A 20234-nucleotide genomic window follows, 5' to 3' on the forward strand; every position below is an offset into this window, starting at 1 on the left:
TCTCTACCACATGGCCAGGCTGCAAATTTTCCAAATCTTTATGCTCTGCTCTGCTTTTCCGGCTTTTTTTTTTTTAAAGATGACCAGTAAGGGGATCTTAACCCTTGACTTGGTGTTGTGAGCACTGCACTCTCCCAAGTGAGCCACGGGCCGGCCCTAAATTCCGGCTTTATATCATGCCATTTCTGCCATAACTCAGAATAGACTGTTGCAAGTAACCATGCAACTTTCTAAATGTTTTGCTGCTTAGAAATTTCTTCTGCCAAAGGCCAGCCTGTGGCTCACTCGGGAGAGTGCGGTGCTGATAACACCAAGGCCACGGGTTCGGATCCTATATAGGGATGGCCGGTTGCTCACTTGGGAGAGCGTGGTGCTGACAACACCAAGTCAAGGGTTAAGATCCCCTTACCGGTCATCTTTATATAGGGATTTTTAAAAAAGAATAGAAAAGAAAAGAAAATTCTTCTGCCAAATACCCTGGGTCAGAACCTTGAAACCCCACATTCCATAATACTTTTGGGCATGAACAGAATGCAGCCAGATTCCTTGCCAGTTCATAGTAAGGGTGATTTTTGCCCCAGTTTCCAGTAAGTCCCTTCTCATTACATCTGAGATCTTCTCAGCATGGCCTTTACTGTCCATATTTCTATCAGCATCCTGCTCACCACCATTTTACCCATCTCTAAGACGTTCCCAACTTTCCCTTGTTTTCTTGTCTTCTAAACTCCCACCAGTAGCTAGGCTTTTTCTAGCTTGCTCCTTCAAATTCTTCCAGCCTTTCCTCAACACCCAGTTCCAAAGCTGCTTCCAAACTTTCAAGTATTTGTTATAAGCAACACCCCACTTCTCTCATACCAATTTTCTGTAATTAATTGCTTATAGTTTCTGAGGCTGGGAATGTCCAAAGTCCAGGGGACACATCTGGTGAGGTGACCCTACAGGAATGCAGGGTGTTACATGGGGAGAATGGTGGAACAGAGAGACTCTCATGTGCTCTCCTTTTAAAGCCCTCAGAACCACGCCCCTGACCACCATTATGAATCCATTCACTACTGCACGGTCCTACAATCCAATCACCTCTTCAAGCCCCCACCTTTCAATTACCATAGTAGGATTTCCCACCCTCTTTACACTGTCACAGTGGGGGCTGAGTTCTGAGGGGACATCGATCCACAGCAGCTCCTGAGGGGTGTGTCTTCAAGGACCAGGCTTGTGCTTTCCTGTCCACCCTGGTATCTCCTCACCTAACCCCCACACCCTTCCAGGACTTCAGGGGTCTTCCCAGACTCAGCAGTAGCCCAAGGCTCGCAACTGAGCATCCTCTCAGTGGACAGACTGGTCAACACCACCTTTATCTGCACGGTTACCAATGCCGTGGGCACGGGCCGTGCTGAGCAACTCGTCTTGGTCCGAGGTAAGCTGGTTTGGGGAACCATGTGTGAAGACCCTGGTCTGTTCCCCAATTGTTCCTCCCTTCTGGCTTTTGGGGCTACACTGGGGGATGCTGTGCTGCCGATCTGGAGAGGGACTCAGACCTGCTTTGCTGAAGGGATGTGAAGACTGTTTGGTCTTTCCCTCTTGCCCTCAGGGTGGGATCTGGATGTGGGGTGACAGGGTAGGCATGGGCAGAGGCATCAGGAGGTTGAGGCCTGTGCCGGGGGTTTCCTAGAATGTAGAGGTCTGGGAAGGTCCTTTAGGAAGCTCAGAAACACAGACAGCCCCCAAGACATAGCCAAAGAGGAAGAGCATGAAGCTGAACCAGCCCGTGATGGAAACAGGATTGAAATCACAACTGCAGAGCCACACACCTAGAGGAAGTCAGGGCTGTTACAAAGACACACGGACCCCAGAGCTGGGACCCAAGTCCCCTCATGTCAGAACTGCAGCCAGCAGGACCTGCATCCACAGAGACACACCCTGTGCTGGGAAATTCTGTCTCAGAGAAGCATCAGAATCCAAACAGACACTTACCCGGAACGTAACCCCACACACTCAAACCCGTTGTCTCCAAGATACACACCCTGGAGAGCAGTGGCCAAACCAGACTGTACAAAGGCCAATGACACCTAGCCAGAGCCCATGTGACGACATACCTACCTGGAAAGAGCCATTCTTAGAAAGACCCTCCCAGTGCGACCATCTGTGCAGCAGGCTGTGAAAACACACAACGTCACAGAATCACACCAGAGATGTAGAGACAATCACAGACAGGCTGTCCCTACTGTGCAGACAAATACAGAGACAGAAGGAAACATACTCTTATAACATACACGTGTACACACTTGCAGGGCCACCCAAAGGAAAACAGACCCCCCTTCAGGAATTCAGACACGCACCAGGGAGATAGGATGTATCTACTGAGAAACACTGTCACAAACGACAAAGCCAGAGAGACAACTGGCCCTGCCTCAGCCTGCCTGACACGCACACCCAGAAGGAGACACTGTCACACAGACCCACTGGAAGCAAAAAGAATCTTGGACAGCAGCAATTCCACACGCAGAGATGTCACCACTTATACACAGATACTCAGAAAGAAACTCAAAGACATTCTGGGAGGAGCACACCCTCCGAAACTCTCCAGAAACCCCATTATGGAGACTCATTCAACAAATCGTCATCTGACAAATATTTGTTGAGGTTTCCTCTTTGCTAGGCATTCTCCTTGACATTGGGAATAGAATGTTGAATGAGACACAGTCCCTGCCCTCAGAGGCACACCCAGAAGAGGCAGCTCCACCCTGCCCCCTGCAAGACACCAAACTGGGTATACACCCCTAAGCCTCTACCCCAGATACACACCTGAGAAACTGATCTCCCTGCCCATGCTCAGTCAGTGGGTACCGCCAAGGTGTAGGGCCCGCAGAACACAGACACGGTCACACTTAAGGAACATGCATACCCCCTGCAACACAGGCACACCGTCAAGAGAAACCCCAAGGATGTCCATTGCCAGAAGTACACCTCTAGGCTCAGAAAGCTTCAGAATTCAGCCCTCCAGCAATACATGTACACCCAGCAAAGCACATACACTCAGGAGCCTGGAGAGGGCGCACACAGATTCACCACCACCCCACCCCCGGAGAAAGACTCAGCACTGTGCAAAGACATCCCCCTCCCTGACTCCCCCCAAAGGCAGCCACAGACCCACCCATGATCACCCGAGGCTGCAGGTTTGGATCCTATATAGGGATGGCCGGTGCACTCACTAGCTGAGCGTGGTGTGGACAACACCACACTGAGGGTTGCGATCCCCTTACCGGTCAGAAAAAAAAAATAATAATAATTTGGACTGGCCCGTGGCTCACTCAGGAGAGTGTGGTGCTGATAACACCAAGGCCGTGCATTTGGATCCCTATATAGGGATGGCCAGTGTGCTCATTGGGTGAGCGTGGTGCTGACAACACCAAGTCAAGGGTTAAGATCCCCTTACTGGTCATCTTTTTAAAAAAAAAAACAAAAAAACTCTTGATTGGGCGACCGCGTGGCGCACTCGGGAGAGTGCAGCTCTGGGAGCGCAGCGATGCTCCCACCGCGGGTTTGTGCTGACACCACCAAGTCAAGGGTTAAGATCCCCTTACTGGTCATCTTTTTAAAAAAAAAAACAAAAAAACTCTTGATTGGGCAACCGCGTGGCGCACTCGGGAGAGTGCAGCTCTGGGAGCGCAGCGATGCTCCCACCGCGGGTTCGGATCCTATATAGGGATGGCCAGTGTGGTGTGCTCACTGTCTGAGCGCGGTGCGGGCGACACCACACCAAGGGTTGTGATCCCCTTACCGGTCACGAAAAAGACAAAAAAAAAAAAAAAAAACCTCTTGGTCAAGTTGCCCTCACAGGATCTCCGAGACACAAATGCACATTCCCAGGCACACACAGTCTCACACACGTTGTCACAAAGACACGGTTTGGGGTTCACATTGGCACAAACATAGATGCACATGCTCCACCATGGGACACACATCTCTTCAGGGAGACTCAGGACTTTTGACCCAGAGGCACACGAACAGACTTAGCCCTAAGCTCCAAAGCAACTCCCCAGAAGCACAAACAGACCTTCTAACACAAGCTAAAACCAGTTTCCAGCACTCCCAGTAAGAAATGTTTCTCACCCCAACCCAGTGTATAGTTATAGACATGCACATTCCTTCCCCCAAAAAAGTTGCCGTTCTACTTTTTTTTTTTTTTTAATATTGTTTGCAAGTCACTAAACTGATTCGACATCCTACTGGGTCAAACCCTGTTTGAAAACATCACTCTAAAAGAAAACCAGAAACAGGAGCCTGGGTCCCGGCCGCCCTGTGTGTAGAGGTGCAGGGGTGAGGGGGTGGTGGTGTGATAGGCTGCAGTTGCATGATGCCAGTCCCTGGCGTGGGGCCCAGAAGCCTCTTCCTCATCTCCCGCTTCCCTCCTTAGTGCTCCCTGGCTTCCTCTCTGCCTACCCCTACCTTCCCCCACCGTCCTCCTCTTACCTGCTCAGCCACCGCAGGGAGCACTAAGAAAGTTGGGACAGTAGGATGCATTCTGGGGACATGTGGCCCAGAGAGGAGGTGGGCAATGTCATCCAGAGCATGTGCTCCTGGCCACTCCAGAGGGAGGAATTACCAGGAGGCCCTCGCCCTTCGCAAGGCCCTTCTCGAAGTGCCAAGAGCTTTAGGAACAGACAGTCTCAAGCTCAAATCCAGCTCTGATCCACCCCAAATCCAGCCCTGGGACCCTGAACCTGGAGCTTTTGTGAGGACCCCACAGCACATTCAGAGGGGGTTATAAACTGAGGTGCCTACAGGGTCCCAGCAAGTGACCACCTAGGTGGCAAGGTGTGGAAGCGTGTCCTGTTCACAGAGACAGCTTTCATTACGCAATAGCACATCACCAGGTGGAGGTGAGAACTCGGTGTCACCAGATGAGGTGTGTTTTTCTAAGAGAAATCTGGATTTCTAGGTGAAATTGCCCGATTTTGGAAATGTTGGCTATCAATTTTAATTTTTGAAAAATACTGTACAGGTGTAAGGAAACACATCTTGAGGCCGCCGGTTGGCACCCGCTCCATGCACAAAGTCCCCAGCCTGTAGGGAAGGGTCACTGGGTTCTCCCTTCCCTCCCCACCTCCCCCTCCATTCTCTGCCCTGTCAGACTCACTTCCCTAATCCCCGTCACCCCCACCCTGCTGCGTCCTGTGTCTCCCCGACCCCCTCACCCTTAAGATGTATGGTCTTGACTTCGTGTCTCCCTTTCTCTCTCTCTCTCTCTCTCTCTCTCTCCCTCTCTCTCTCCCTCTCCCCTCCTTCTCTCTCTCCTCAGACACCCCCCGGGCCTCATCCCAAGACGTGGGTCCACTGGTGTGGGGGGCTGTGGGGGGGACACTGCTGGTGCTGCTGCTTCTGGCCGGGGGGTCCTTGGCCTTCATCCTGCTGAGGGAGAGGAGGAGGAGGAAAAGCCCCGGAGGAGGAGGAGGAGGAGGCAGAGGCGGTGGCGACAGCGACAGAGGATCCTACGATCCGAAAACTCAGGTGTTTGGGAATGGGGGCCCCGTCTTCTGGACGCCAACAGCTCCTGGTCCCATGAGGCCAGATGGCACGGACGAGGAGGAGGAGGAGGAGGAGGAGGAGAAGGCAGAGGAAGGCCTCATGTTGCCTCCAGCCCCAGCACTCGAGGATGACATGGAGTCCCAGCTGGATGGCTCCCTCATCTCACGGCGGGCAGTGTACGTGTGACCCGGAGACACAGACAGACAGAGACAGAGCCAGGAGGGCAGGCCTGCTCTCCTGCCACGCCAGCCAAGGGTTCCAGACTGGTCGGGCTTGTTTGTCTGGATGACACTGGAGTTTGAATGCTGCCTCCCACTTTCCTGCGGTTTGGAGGGGAGGCGCAATCACACTAGACTTGTCTCCAGGGCTGCATGGGGAAGGGGAGGCCCCGGAGAGCTCAGTAATGGGGATCCAGAGAGGACCCCTGTCCCCCAGAGACTTGTTTTTGGCTCTGGCCTGCCCTTGGCCCCTTGACACTCAGGAGTTAATAAATGCCTTGGAGGAAAACATTGGGGGTGTCTTGTAATACACAACAGACCTCCTCCTTGAGTCCTTGGGCAAGAGTGACAGAGACAGGGACTCCTAGGTCCCAGGGGTCGGGAAGAACTGAGCTGGGCCCATGGCGGACGGGAGCCTAGTGGGAGCTAGACAGGGGACAGCTGGGGGGGCTCTGACCACTTGGGTCCTTGAAGAACACAGTGGATGCACAAGACCCCTGAGGCTAGTGAGACTAGCAATTGGATTGCTGGGTTTTGGGTTTACAGGCTGGGGTGTTTGGACTCCTGAATCCCAGGACAGAGGCTGCCTTCCTGGGTGGAGTGGCCAGACAGATCTGAGGCCTGTGTTCCCTGGGAGAGTGAGGCTGGGGACCTGGATTCCTGGACCCTCCAGTGCAGGCGGGGTGCAGCAGGAGCTAGGGCACCAGTTTCCTCTGTCCTGAGGGAATGGGAGGGCAGAGGCTGTCCAGGTTGTGGAGGGTCTTGGGGGGCTACTCCCCCACCCCCATTCTTGGGTACCCCAAGGGCACGGGGACAGGTGGGTGTGCTGGGGATACCAGGAAAACCCCACCTGTTGACACCCATGCGGCAGCCTTTGCAGGCCTCCTTCCTCTGCCCTTGCTCCAGGGCTTAGCCCAAGGGATTTTCAGTGAGTCCGAGGGAGAGGCAGCAGCCCTGCCTCCCTCCCACTCCCCCTACAAGAAAATTAAGGATTGAGGGGGTTCTTGAGCTCCCAGGTGAGGTGAGAGGAGTGGAAGGGGCTGGCCTTAAGCCCCTGTCACTTCTCTCTCAAGTCTCCATGGCCTCCTGGAAGATGGGGGCTGGCTCGGATCTGCCTCACAAGGCTATCGTGGGTTCCAGTAAGGACATGCCTGTATGGCCCTCAGTTCATGGCTGAGCAGCCAGGAGGGGCTTCGACCAGCATCAATTTTCACGTACTCTGGGCAGACACAGCAGTGGCCTGGACAGACCTAGCCCAGCACTCCTGGGACTCGCAGTCACTAATGACGACAGGAACGGCAGTGTTTGTAGGATGATGGCGTGTATGTGTGGACTGAGCGGCGATCCCTCTCGTTCCCCCATACTCTGAGCCCTCCAGAAGATGTCAGGCTGTGAAACCGAAGCTGTGGAAACCAGATAATCCAGGGATGCAGACACCCTCCTCTGAGACGCTCCCTCTCCTCATCTGGATGGTGGGGTTGATGTAAGGGTCTCCTGTGGGGCTTTTCCACACTTGCTACTTCCTCTAGTTGTTTGTCTGTCACTGCCCACCCCCCACCCCGCCACCTTGCTCACCCACCCCCTGGCAATGGGGCATTTTGTCCATCTGGCATACGATATGTCCTTGGATGCCCATGGTGGGCCCTCCTAACCCATCTAGTAAACACCAACTGGGTACCGGACCTTGGGGCTCACAGGCTAGAAGGGAAACTGGCAAGTAAACAGCTACTTGCTCCAATCACTACTCTTAGGAGAGGCCCAGGAGCCATGAGCTTCACTCAACCCCTTTTCCAGTTAGGCTGGAGGAGACTCTTCCCTGTCATGAATGAGGGATCCCAGAACCTCTGTCCATCCTCTGCCTTTCAGCTGCCCTCTCACTGCACTCCTTACCTCATCTCCTCACTGCCCCCTCCATGTGGCCCCAGCCACATGATCTCCTTGCTGTTCCTTAGAAACCTCTCAAGGCTCCCTCCTCAGGGCCTTTGTGCTAGCTGTCCCGTCAGCCTGCTGTGCTCTCAGATAGTCCCGCGGCTCACCCCTGCACACCCTTCAGGTCTTTGTTCTAGCATCACCTCCCAGGAAGGCCCTGTCTGACTGCCTTTGGGGGTGCCACTCCATCAGTCACCTTTCCCACCCTGTATTTTACCCTCTATCCTTTATTCCAGCCTGGCATGTCAGATATTGTATGTGTGCATCTACCGTTGGCCTCCCTACCCACCCAGACCCTAGGTTCCGTGAGGATGGAGACTTGGCTTTGTGCAGCACTCTATCTCCCAGGCCCTGCTCACAGCAGATGCCCCTTACTCATGCTTAGTGAGGATTAGTGGAACGAAACAATGTCCCCTGCCCACGGGAGAGGAGGTAGGCAGGTGGGCTGTGATTTGGGGTGGGGGGAGCCAGGAATAAGGAGCCGTAGCTTCCTCCTGGAGACCCCCTCACACTGTCCCTCTCCTTGCAGAGACCCCCAACACAGCAGGTGCAGGGGCCACAGGTGGCATCATTGGGGGCATCATTGCCGCCATCATTGCTATTGCTGTGGCCTCTACGGGAATCCTCATCTGCCGGCAGCAGCGGAAGGAGCAGAGGCTGCAGGGGGCAGAGGAGGAGGATGAGTGAGTGAGGGGCCCTGAGAAGTGGATGAGGGAGGGGTGGCAGACCTGGGGACCACAGGGTAAGGGGAGAGGGTGGGAAAAAGTCATCCACAGTAAGTATGTGAAATAGACCCCAAATAACTGGGACTTCAATGGGGTGGCGAGGAGAGTTTATTTCTCTATCCTGTAAAGTACAGGTATGAAACTCTGCTCTGTGAAGTCATCCAAGCCCAGGCTCCTGCTGTCTTGTTGCTCCACCTTTCCTAGAGTGGCCTTCATTTCACATTCCAAGATGGCTCCCCATCCTTCTATCGAGGTCTATGTCCATGATAACCAGACACAGCCATCCTGGCCTGTGTCCCCATTCCTGCCAGTGGGAAGGGAAAGAGGAAATAGAGGGTAGCTGGCTACCCTGAAAAGGAAAAGCTGAGAAGTTACACTGATCACTTCCTCTCTCCCCATTGGCCAGAACCTTATCACATGACTGTCCCAAATATAGGGAAGGCTTGGAAATGTAGTCTTTATTGGGTGGCCATGTGCCCAGCTAAAATCTCTATTGCTATGAGAAAGAGGGAGACTGGGTATTAGGGGAAACTAGCCACACCTCTCTGTATAGAGCATTTGTTATGTGCCAGACTTGGTGAGATGCATTTTATATGTGTTACCTCAGTGGGGGGAAAAAAAAAACAAAACTATCCATTCATTGATTCAACAAGCCTTGCCTTCCTGGAAATAAACTCTCCTCCCCACCCCACTGAAGTTCCATAGTATGGAGGATGAGACACACCTGTCTCCAGACAGTAATGGTCCAGCATGGCCCAGGGTGGGATGGGCACTTTAGGGAGCTCTGAGAGGCCAGAGGGGACACCTGACCCAGCTTGGAGGGTCAAGGAGTAGGAGACATCTGAGTTCATTGAAGGCATAGTAAGTACCTGTCATTACTATGGATACAAGATGCTTTGGTTTGTGGGTGTACAGAATTAACCTAGTTTAGGGGACAAGAAGCACTTCATGTATTCATTCATTCTTTTAACAAACATTTACTGAATTCCTCATAGTGGGTTCTGGGGACACCGTGCTGATGGTACAGTTCTCATTCCTTCCCTCACAGATCTCGCAGTAGGGTATGGTAATTGAATGATATCATAAATAACACTAAGTACCCTGAGGGAGAGGAAAGGGCAGCTAGATATGTACAGCTAGATGTGACCATGTAACAGGAGTTCCTGATCCAGCTGGAGAATGAGGAAGTCTTCCTGGAAAAAGGATTTCATGGATGGGATGGGTAGGAGTTAGGCAGGCAAGGGGGCAGGGGCAGCGGAAGGGTGAATCCAGGCAGGGGGAACAGTGTGTGCAGTAACCCTGGGGTAGGAGAAATTCTTGGGTCTTAGGCTCTACTTGACCTACTGCTACCCTACAGCCTGGAGGGACCACCCTCGTACCAGCCGCCAACCCCTAAAGCAAAGCTGGAGGAGCCAGAGATGGTGAGCATTTCCCCTGCAGCCCAAGCGATCCCTGTCTCCACACCCACCTTTCCCCACTGAGGCCAGGGCTGGGAGGGGGGCCTGGCATGGCGAGGCTGACTGTGGGGGGTTCCTGACCTGCCCCTCCCTCCCACTGTAGCCCTCCCAGCTCTTCACTCTGGGGGCCTCGGAGCACAGCCCGCTTAAGACCCCCTACTTTGATGCTGGCGTCTCGTGCACTGAGCAGGTAGGAGCTCAGGGGAGGACAAGGGTGGGTTCGGGATCTGGGTTAAAGGGCCAGAGGTCAGGTCTTGACACAAGAGGTCAAGGACTAGGTCACAACTCAAGGTCATGGCTGTGTCTCTGGTCTGAGCTTAAAGCACTGAGATGTGTTCAGGATTCAGTGGGGGAGATCAGGAGTAAAAAAGTGCAGGAACATGAAGTTAGAGTTTAAAGTCACTGAGTCAATGAGTAGTAGTTGAGCATCTGCATTTGCCAGATACTGTGCGTGGAGCTGGGATAAGATAAATACGAGGGTGCTTCAAAAAGTTCGTGGAAAATTAGAATTATAAGATAATACAGGGCTGACTGGTTAGTTCAGTTGGGTTAGAGTGTGGTGTTATAACACCAAGGCCAAACATTCAGATCCCCACACTGGCTAGCTGCCAAAAAAAAAAAAAAAAATACAAATCTTCCATGAACTTTTTGAAGATCCCTTGTAGTCATTCCCCTCAGTGGTCTGCTGGAGGTGACGGTTCAGATATTGAGGTTGAAACAAGTCAAGGTTCAAGGGACTGTTTGAGGCTCAAAGTTAAGTAGTTGAGGTCAAGATTGAGGTCAGAGGTTCATAGGGAAAGACTTGGGGTCAGAGATCAAGGGACAAAGGTGGGGTCCAGGATTGACAGGGTGAGGTACATGCTCTGGGCTCTGGGTTAGGGATGGCCTGAATGATTGTCCCAACATAATACTGATTCAGGGGACAAGGGATGACAAGCGGTGAGGTCAGGTCTGATTGGCATGGGAAACTGGTGGTTAGGATTTTGGGGTCAAGGGGCAGACTGGGATTCTATGTTATACTTACAAGGTAACCTAGAGTTCCCACCCCCTCCCTGTTCTCAGGAAATGCCTCGATACCATGAGCTGCCTACCTTAGAAGAGCGGTCAGGGCCCACGCTCCTGGGGGCCACAAGCCCAGCGTCCCCCATCCTGATGCCTCCAGCACCACCTGCTGTGGACAGCGTTTCCCTGGATCTGGAGGCGGAGGAGGAGGATGAGGAGGAGGAGGAGGAGGAAGGCTATCTGGACAAGATCAACCCCATCTACGATGCCCTGTCCTACACCAGCCCCCCTGATTCCTACCAAGGCAAAGGTTTTGTCATGTCCCGGGCCATGTATGTGTGAGCTGCCATGACCCTGGCCTCTCACCTCTCAGCTTTTGATCCTTTAGCTTTCTGTCAGGGATCTAGCGGCCCCTAACCTCTGGCCAGGCCACTGTCAGTTAACACACGTGCATCCCATATGTGACTTCTACCTTGGTGGCTCCACTGTCACCTCTAACCCATGAACTCTAACCCAGAGAAACACACCATGACAATGGAAACCTGATAACCTTATCTCATGAGGTATGGGGTGGGAAGGGTATGTTTCTGCACAGACTCTGACTTCAAGGACTCTTCTCTAAGACTATGACCTTAGACTATACCTCTCCTTCCCACTGACATCTCAACTCCCCCCATATCCCAAAGAAGACCCATACCTCCGATTTGTCCTCAGACAGTAAACTCCCAGTGGGTCTGTTGGGATGGGCTTTAGGGGCTCCTTGCTGCTCAGACCTGAGCCCTCCAGGCAGCAGAGCTCCACCTGCCCCCTCCCCACCTGCTTCCCCAAAAGTGGGAGCGAGGGGATTCCCCAGCCCAAGGCAGAGCTTCCCCATATTCCTCCTCCTGCAGGCAGGAGTCTCAGGGTCCACAACCTTTCCCTGAGCCCCCACCACCCCAAGTCCTGTCTACAAAGCATGAAGCCCCAGCCCAGGGCTAGATGGGGTGAGCCTCATGCAGACTGTGCCTTGACAGCCTCAGCTTTGGGAGAAGAATTTGCTGTTAATTTGAAGACTACTGAATCCTTTTACCTCTGCCCAGTGGGATGGGACCTAAACATCCCTCTTCAGGGGAAAGTGGGTCACCTGGGTTGGGGGTGGGGTGGGGGTGATATTGTTTTGTAAGCTAGCATTTCCTAGAAAATATGAGTTTATACGTTGACCAGGTCTTGCGTTTTCTGTGGGATGTGGAGGGGATGGGATGGAACATGATGGGCAATGGATAAAGGGGTCCAGGGCTTAAGGAAATCAGTGAACTAGAAGTCAAGATGGGTTACAGACAAAAACAGAAGGCCAAGATAACCCCCCCCCCCGGAAAAAAAAATTAAGTGAGAGGGTAATGAGCAAAAATGCATCAATCAAAAACAAAATGATGGATAATGGAAAGAGAGGAAGAGGAGTCCAGGGCATAGAGGTTAATGAAAAGGAATTGGTGCGACAGCAGTCTAATGCGTAACGGACAGAAATAAACGGAACAGAGATAAAAATACCAGCAACTAAATATGAGGGGCTCGGATTTAATGGATAAATGGCAAGTAAGAATAGGCCGAAGGCAAAATCATAAATAATGTTGTAATAGGAGCTAAAGGCACGATGGGTGATACTGTGTATCTGAATGAATGAGCCAGTGGCGGAGTGATGAATAATGGAGAGATGGGCCGTTGGCATGATGTGTGACGGACAGGAGTTAATGGACCCAAAATATGATTGTTAATTTGAAAAGGGTCGGAGGAATGATGAAAGTGAACAGGCAGAAATGGGCTAAAGGTAGTTCAGGCAATAAAGCGGGAATGAATGGGACGAAGGCATGATGGGTAATGGGACAGGAATGAATGGGCCAAAGATAGAAGCCGCAGTGACGCAAGAATAAAGAATTGTGGGTAACGAAAGGGGTGGGTCTAAGGCAAGTTGCGCTAAGACGTAATGGGGGCATTGTGGGTAACAAGAAGCAGGGCAGGATTCACCTAATTCACCTACGGTCCTCCCGAGGCACTGTGGGAAGAGCGCGAGCACTTCCGGCCTCCGGTCGGCGACTCCGGCCTAGAGGTGGGGCCCCTCCGCCGCGGGGTCTGGTGGGACGCGAGGCCTGACCTTGCTGCCTAGCAGCCTCTGCCGCGCAACCCACCTTTACCCGTGTCCTTCGACCCTGGCATGTTAGCCAATGAGAGCACTAAGCTGATACATCACGAAGGTCGGCCTCGTACACGCCGTGGCCAATCTGGATGCTGCAAGGGTCAAAGCCAACCTATTATCACGGCAACTTTGCCGCGGGGCGGAGTCAAAAGAGCGGGTCTTTAAGGAGGGGCGGGGCGACGTGCCAGTGGGCGTTGCAAAATGTCCAGCACAGACCAACGGCGGGCCACCGCTGGAACCCGCGGGAAGGACAGGGAGGTGCGCTGTGCCCTGCCTACGAGTGGGAACCAATACAAAAGAAAGTTTGAGAGAGGTGGGTGGAACTCCCGGCCATGACTCCAATGGTAAGACCGGGCCCTGAGGCTGGTGGGCGGGCCCTAGGGCACACTGAGCCAATGGGCTAGGCGGGCGGAGCGATGGTGGCGGCGGCGGCGGCAGCGGGTTCGGTTGCGCGTGGCACACGGGGTGGGAGCGGATCCCAGGCTGGGAACAGGCGCCGCTGCCAGTGAGAACCAGGTCCCGGGGCAGGGTGAGGTTTGGCTGGGGCTGAGTCTGGGGCGCGCGGGCCCTGACCTCCGCCCTCTGACCTCTCCCCTCGCAGGCGACCATGGGGAAGTATTGAAGATTGAGTATTTATGGATTAAATAATTTTATTTTTATTTTATCAGACCTACAGTTAAAGTGAAACCTCACATGAGGAGCAGCATTTAAGAAACTATAGCCCAAGAGCCTCTTCAACACCTAGATCTGTTTTAGAAAATGAAATTCTTAATTTTGAGCTTATACTATAATGATATGAGACTTTGCAGGATTTAGGAGGTAACTGTATGTTGCTTCCAGATCGAACATGAATCATTTTGCAGGTGAGAGGACAGATTGCAGTAGGCAATCTATAAAATGACCACATTTCTTTGTATTTATATGCATACACAATATCCTTTTCTTGAATACATATTGGACTGATTAACTTGGTTCTAATGAATAAAAGGTGAGATGTGATGGTATGCTTCATTTGAGAGTGGGCTATAAAAAGACTGTGGCTTCCTTGTTGGCTACTCTATCTTACACTCTGTTGGATCATTAGCTCTCCAGGAAACTGGCTTCCATGTTACACTGCCACCGCTCGGAGGAGGCTTAGGCGCCGGAGCCAGCGCAGGTAGAGGTTCGGAAAGGACTCCCGGGGCTGCCACCGCCGGCGCCGTGACTGACGATGGGGCCTGCGGCTGCCTGCCCAACCCGGGCACGTTCGAGGAGTGCCACCGGAAGTGCAAGGGTGAGGGGCGAGAGGCCCCGGCAGGGGTGCGGTGGCCCGGATCTCAGGGGAAGAGGGAGGACATGGGGGACCTTGGGAATTGGCGCGCACCATTGGAATCATTTAACAGAGCGTTAGGAGGTGACGTTGGGATCGAATGGTGGAACGTTGGACTTGGGGCTTAGAATGATGGAATCAAATAGTGTAACCTCGGGATGGAATGCCATTGCAGTAGAGAAAAACCTTAGGGACCTCTGGAGCCCCGGGATCAGCCAAGCCAGAATCCTCTTGTGATTGTGAAGGGAACTGAGACCCAAGGTCACGGTGTCAGCAAGGTTCCAGTCTGGGGTGAACCCAGGGCTTCTGGATCCCGACTTGGAGTAATTGTGATAGTAGTGGTAGTGGAGACTTATCGAACTCTGTCTGGTATTCAGTATGTAAATTCTTGGAACAGTTCTGCATGGTGAGGGTCCCCCATATTACCAGTGATGACATAAAGTGGTTTGCCTAAAAGCACACAGGTAGTAGGTGGTGGCACTGAGATTTGGATGCAGGCAAGGCCCTGGCCCTATCCAGCAGGCTATACTGCTTCTTTACTGGTTGGGATACCTTTTGAGATGTTATGCTGTGGGTCTCAGTAGAGTGGAGGATAGTAAGGAAGGAGGATGAGTGTGTGTGTGTGCGCGTATGTCTGTGTCTAGGCTGGAGCGTGACAGCATTTCTCTTTTCCAGAGCTGTTTCCCATTCAGATGGAGGGTGTCAAACTCACAGTCAACAAAGGGTTGAGTAACCATTTCCAGGTGAGCTTTCCTGGTGCCCTTACCCTCCAGAGGTCTGTCCCAGCCGTCCCCTTGCATCTGCACAGGCAACTTCCTTACTCCTCCCTAAAGAGCTGGGCTCCTTGACCCTTGAAAAGACACAGAGATACAGTGCCAGGCTGACTATCAGTGGGGTCGGTGGTAGGGTTTGGGGACCCAGAATCCCTCTCACCCCCATAACATCAGGGCAAGAGTGAGGGACCAGGTATGTAGCACATCTTTTCTGTGAGTCTCTAACCTAGTCAAGCCATGCCTCCCAGTCTTTATCCCCTGCCCATCCCTTGCCCTCTCCACTGGGGAAGCCAGACTGGCAAGTATCCCCACAGCCCTCCCTCTTCTCCCAGGTAAACCACACAGTCGCCCTCAGCACAATTGGGGAGTCCAACTACCATTTCGGGGTCACATACGTTGGGACAAAGCAGCTGAGTCCCACAGAGGTGAGGTTACTTTTGTCATTCATTGTATCTTCCTTCTAACAAATATGTAGCCAAACACCAAGCTTAAAAGTCTCTGTCAGGAGGAGGTCAGAGCTGCTGAGAGGGCTGCGGGTGTTGGGAGGTAGGGACTGTCTCTCTCCAAGGTGCGTTGGAATATGAGTAATTCCTTCATCCAGCAATCATCCCCTGAATCCCTGCTCTCTGCCTGGCCCTTTGCTGCCTGATGCTGGAGATACTAGGGTTACCACAACAGCCTCGTCACTGGACAGTGATGACCCAGAGTAGGCAGGGCTGGGCTGTAAATTATGCAGAATGTTGAAAGCCAAACTCGGCATTTGGACTTTCTCTAGGGGGCACTGAAGAGCCATGCAAATGATTTAAGCAAGGGAAGGACATGGTTATCAGATTTATGCTTTAGAAATATCCCTCAGGCTGCCATGTGGATGCTAGATATTGGGAAGCAGGGGTGGCAAACTGGAAGCCTAGACAGAGGGTCGGGGGGGGGCAGTACTGAATTAGGTCTCTGCTTACATTGACTGTTTCCCTTCAATATATTCATTTATTCAGCATATCTTCATTGTACCCCCGTTCTGTGCTCAGCTCTGTGTTGGAGACCCAGTAGTGTCTGAAACAGCCATGAGACTCACTGTCCAGTGGGTCAGGGGACAGACCTGTTCCCAAAGAATAACAATCCAGGGTGGGCAGGGCTGAAACAGGGGAACCCAAAGACTGTGGCAGCCCAGAGGTGGAGCCTAACTCAGTCTAGGTGGTCAGGGAAGGCTTCATGGAGGAGGCATTCTGTCCCTAGGCTTCTCACCTAGGCTCACTGCTCATGTACTTCCATACTACTGGACCTGTAACCTCTAACCTTGCCCTCTGCCCTGCAGGCATTCCCCGTGCTGGTGGGTGACATGGACAACAGTGGCAGCCTCAATGCTCAGGTCATTCACCAGCTGGGCCCTGGCCTCAGGTCCAAGATGGCCATTCAGGTAAGTGGGGAATGGAGTCTGCTGCTTTCCTGGCCACCATGATGAGCACCAGGCTGCCCTCACACTCCCCCTCTCCCTTGCAGACCCAGCAGTCGAAGTTTGTGAACTGGCAGGTGGATGGGGAGTACCGAGGTTCCGACTTCACAGCAGCTGTCACCCTGGGGAACCCAGACGTCCTGGTGGGTTCAGGTAAGAGGTGGAGGCCTTGGAGGGTGGTCACAAAACCTCATTTCCAACTTTACCAGCAAATCCATTCCCTTCTCTAGACCTCCTTTTCTACCAACTGAGAATTGGTCAGGGGCAGGAGTAATTTTGAAATGTCAGGCAATGTAGAATAGTGGGTGAGAACACAGGTTCAGAACCCAGCCTCACTGCTGTCTTAACTGTGATTTTAGGCGGGTTCCATCATGTCTGCAGGCCTCCATTTCCTCATCTGTAAAGTTGGGCTACCTTCCAGGGTTGTTGAGTAGGTTATATGAGTTCATACATGGGAAAAGCTTGGGTTGATGTCTGGGGTGTAATGGATACCAAGTAAATATGAGCTGCTCTTGCTCTTATCACTCATGGGGCTCTGGGGTTGTTTTGAAGCACAGAGCAGATCGCAGGGTGGGCAGGGTCCACATGCAGTTGGGGACAGGTACAAGAAGCCTGAGATGGGGGTTGACGACAATTCCTGTTTAGGTTGTGTGGGTGTGGGGACCATCTGACTTCTGTCTGTCCTTCTAATATCTCTCTTTCAGTTCCCTTTTGGGTTTTTTGTTTGTTTGTTTGTTTTTGTTTTCGTGTCTGGGTGTCTATCTTTGATTTCCCTGTGTTTACATAATGAATATTTAATGAGCATATACTATGTATATTCTAGGCCCTGAAGATAAGGTGGTGAATAAAGGAGAATTAGTCTACCCTCTGGGAGTCTCCATTCCAGCAGGGGCAGACACAAGTAAAGCAGCACATAAAGATGTCAGATGGCAGGGTCTGTAGGGAAGGATTAGGGCCTGGGGAGGGGTGGGTGGAGTCTTCAGAGAAGACCTCATTCCATAGGAGACATGTGAACAAAGAAGAGGAAATGAGGGAAGGAGGCAGGAAGATGCATGGGGAAAGAGCTTTTCAGCCTGAGAGAACAGGACATGCAAAGGCCCTGAGGCAGGACCCTTTAACAACATCAGGGAGGACCATAGCCACACCACAGAAGGCCTTGTAGAACTTTGCCCTTTACTCTGAGTGAGTCAGGGTCAGCCAGAGGGTTTAGAGCAGGTGAGGGACAGGATGTGATTTAGCTTGTAATAGGACCCCTCGTGTTGCCATGTGGAGAACAGACTACAAGGGATTCTGCGGTGAGGGCAGTGGAGGGTGAGAAGCGGCTGGATGCTGGATGTACTTGGAAGGCAGAGCCAATGGGATTTGCTGATAACCTGTATGTGAGAGATGAGAGAGAGGAGTTGGTTTGAACAACTGGAAGGATGGAGTCACCAGTTACTGGGTTTGTGACTTTGTGCTGCCCTTCATTCTGGCATGGAGAGCAGGTGCTGGACAGTGAGTCCTGCATGAGTGGGTACGTGAAGGAGGGGAACAGGCTTGGCTTAGGATCTCCTGGGTGTGCTCAGGCAGCGTCATCACTTCTGCCCGCAGGAGGTGAAGGAGACTTCTCAGAGGAGCTAGCACCTTTGAGCTTCCAAAGGAAGAGAAAGGGCTACTTCAGCTGGGAGATAGGAAGAAGAAAATTGCAGGCAGGGGAGTAGCTAGCTGGAGCGGGGGCGAGGAGAGAGGGAAGGGGCACAGAATCCAGGAGATGAGGGATGCTGGGGAGGTTAGGCAGGTGAAGAGAGGCTTTCTAGGTGAGGCTGATTCATAGGGGCCCCATGGGGAAGGAGGGGCATCAAAGGCCAGAAAGAAACATTTCCTATCCCCCACTCACCAGACGGCATCACACTGTCTTCTCACGTACTCAACACAGTTGAAACACGTGAGCTGTTCTGACAGCTCCTGGAACCACTGAGTTCCTTCTACTCCAGGACCTTTTCACATGCTGTCCCTGCTCCTGGAGACTTTTCCCTTTGGTCCTGATGTAGCTGAGTGAGTTCTAACGCATATATCACCCTCAGAAAGGCCTTCTTTGACTAGTGATGCCCATCTTTGCACTGTATCACTTTACCCTGTTCCCTAGTCTTTGTAGCACTTCAGTCTGAAGTTTTCTTGCTTGTTATTGCCAGTCTCCCACACTAGAATGTCAGTTCTTAGAGGGCAAGGACTCACTGTCTTAGCATTGTATGCCCAGTGCCTAGAACAGTGCCAAGAACAGAGTAGGTGCTCAGAAAATACTGAAGGATGGAGTGAGCGGTGCTAGTGGCAGGTCCCTCTTTGTCGCGCCCTGAGCATATTATGTGCATCCTTTCCTTCACTCAGTGATTCCGGGAACTGGGGACAGACAGAGCTGGGAGGAGCACAGCTCGATGAGTCCTCAGCAGCCCTGAGAGGTAGTTGCTAGCATTATCCTCATCTTACTCAGGCCTAGAGAGGGGAGGTGCTTCCCCAGGGGCACACAGCAAGTTGGACTCTAGGGTCTTGCTCTTCTCTATGGCACCAGCCACCCCATCCCTTAGTTCTTACAGGTGTCTCTTCCTTCCCTCAGATGCTAATAAAAACAGGGCCTACTGTGCCTGGGTCAGTGCTGAGCCCTTGGGTCACTGCCACCAACAGCTTGGACACAGGGCCCAGGCAGCTGCACCTCTGGCTGCCTCTCTGACCTCAGGCCAGGGGCTCCACCCCCTCTGAACCTCAGTTTCTTCCTCTGTCACACGGGCACAACAGTAGCAAACCCCTCTTAGTGAAGGATTTGATGAGATATCATCTTCGGCCCTAAGAGAAGTCATATGCACAGTTAGAGCTTGCTCTGCACTTGGATCTCTGTGACGCTCACAATGGGCTGGGGGGTGGGGTTATGTTTTTGTGGCCCCCATTCCACAGATGGGGAAAGTGAGGCCCAGGAGTGAAATGAGTCGCCCAGGACCCCACAGCTGTGAAGCAGAGGAGCTGAGATTGAATCGAGGCCTCACTTGAGCCTGTGCGCTTAATCAGCTTCAGCCTCCCTCCCCACACCTCGGGAAAGTGAGGCCCAGGAGTGAAATGAGTCGCCCAGGACCCCACAGCTGTGAAGCAGAGGAGCTGAGACTGAATCGAGGCCTCACTTGAGCCTGTGCGCTTAATCAGCTTCAGCCTCCCTCCCCACACCTCGCAAGGTGGGAGAGTCGGAAATAAGGCCTGTGAGGCCAAGAGTGCTGAGCAGAGGCCTGCGGGCAGCGAGCTCTGCCGTTCAGGAGGAAGCTCCTGAGCCAGAGCCACAGCAGGCCAGAGGCCCAAGGATGCTAAGGGAGTGGAGAGAACGAGGTTCAGAGTAGGAGTGAGCCAGATTCCTCTGGGTACATGGGGCTGTGAGACAGACATGAGCAGTGCAGACCAGACTCTGGCTTCACTTTTCACAGATCCCCAGCAGCTGCTCTCTGTTCGTCCACTATAGGGGACAAGGGTGGAAATGGAAACCAGGGCAGGGCAAGTGCAGTGGTCCCATAGTAATGGTGAATCTGATCAGGGGTGTGCAGGAGAAGGGTAGCCAAATCTAGCAAGACTTCTGTACAGTTGTTTAGCTGGCTGGCTGAGCAGATGGAAGGGTTCACTAGCAGAAGGGAGAGTGGGCACAGGACAATGATGAGAAAAAGG

General features: G+C 52.6%; 2 protein-coding genes across 2 annotated transcripts in view; both read left to right on the forward strand.

Moving 5' to 3' along the window:
- Positions 1-12056, forward strand: part of PVRL2 (poliovirus receptor-related 2 (herpesvirus entry mediator B)) — a 32721-nt gene extending 20665 nt beyond the window's left edge. The window contains exons 5-9 of the mRNA XM_008586006.1: positions 1266-1414; positions 8203-8356; positions 9756-9819; positions 9959-10045; positions 10918-12056. Coding sequence (XP_008584228.1) covers positions 1266-1414; positions 8203-8356; positions 9756-9819; positions 9959-10045; positions 10918-11199 — 736 coding nt within the window. The 3' untranslated portion in view covers positions 11200-12056. The remainder of the gene's footprint in view (positions 1-1265; positions 1415-8202; positions 8357-9755; positions 9820-9958; positions 10046-10917) is intronic.
- A 1818-nt stretch (positions 12057-13874) lies between these two features.
- Positions 13875-20234, forward strand: part of TOMM40 (translocase of outer mitochondrial membrane 40 homolog (yeast)) — a 12799-nt gene continuing 6439 nt past the window's right edge. Inside the window, exons 1-6 of the mRNA XM_008586007.1 lie at positions 13875-13890; positions 14112-14300; positions 15012-15079; positions 15442-15534; positions 16422-16523; positions 16607-16712. Coding sequence (XP_008584229.1) covers positions 13875-13890; positions 14112-14300; positions 15012-15079; positions 15442-15534; positions 16422-16523; positions 16607-16712 — 574 coding nt within the window. The remainder of the gene's footprint in view (positions 13891-14111; positions 14301-15011; positions 15080-15441; positions 15535-16421; positions 16524-16606; positions 16713-20234) is intronic.

The sequence above is a fragment of the Galeopterus variegatus genome, unplaced genomic scaffold (genome assembly GCF_000696425.1).
Source record: "Galeopterus variegatus unplaced genomic scaffold, G_variegatus-3.0.2 Scaffold3796, whole genome shotgun sequence".
Classification (NCBI taxonomy): domain Eukaryota; kingdom Metazoa; phylum Chordata; class Mammalia; order Dermoptera; family Cynocephalidae; genus Galeopterus; species Galeopterus variegatus.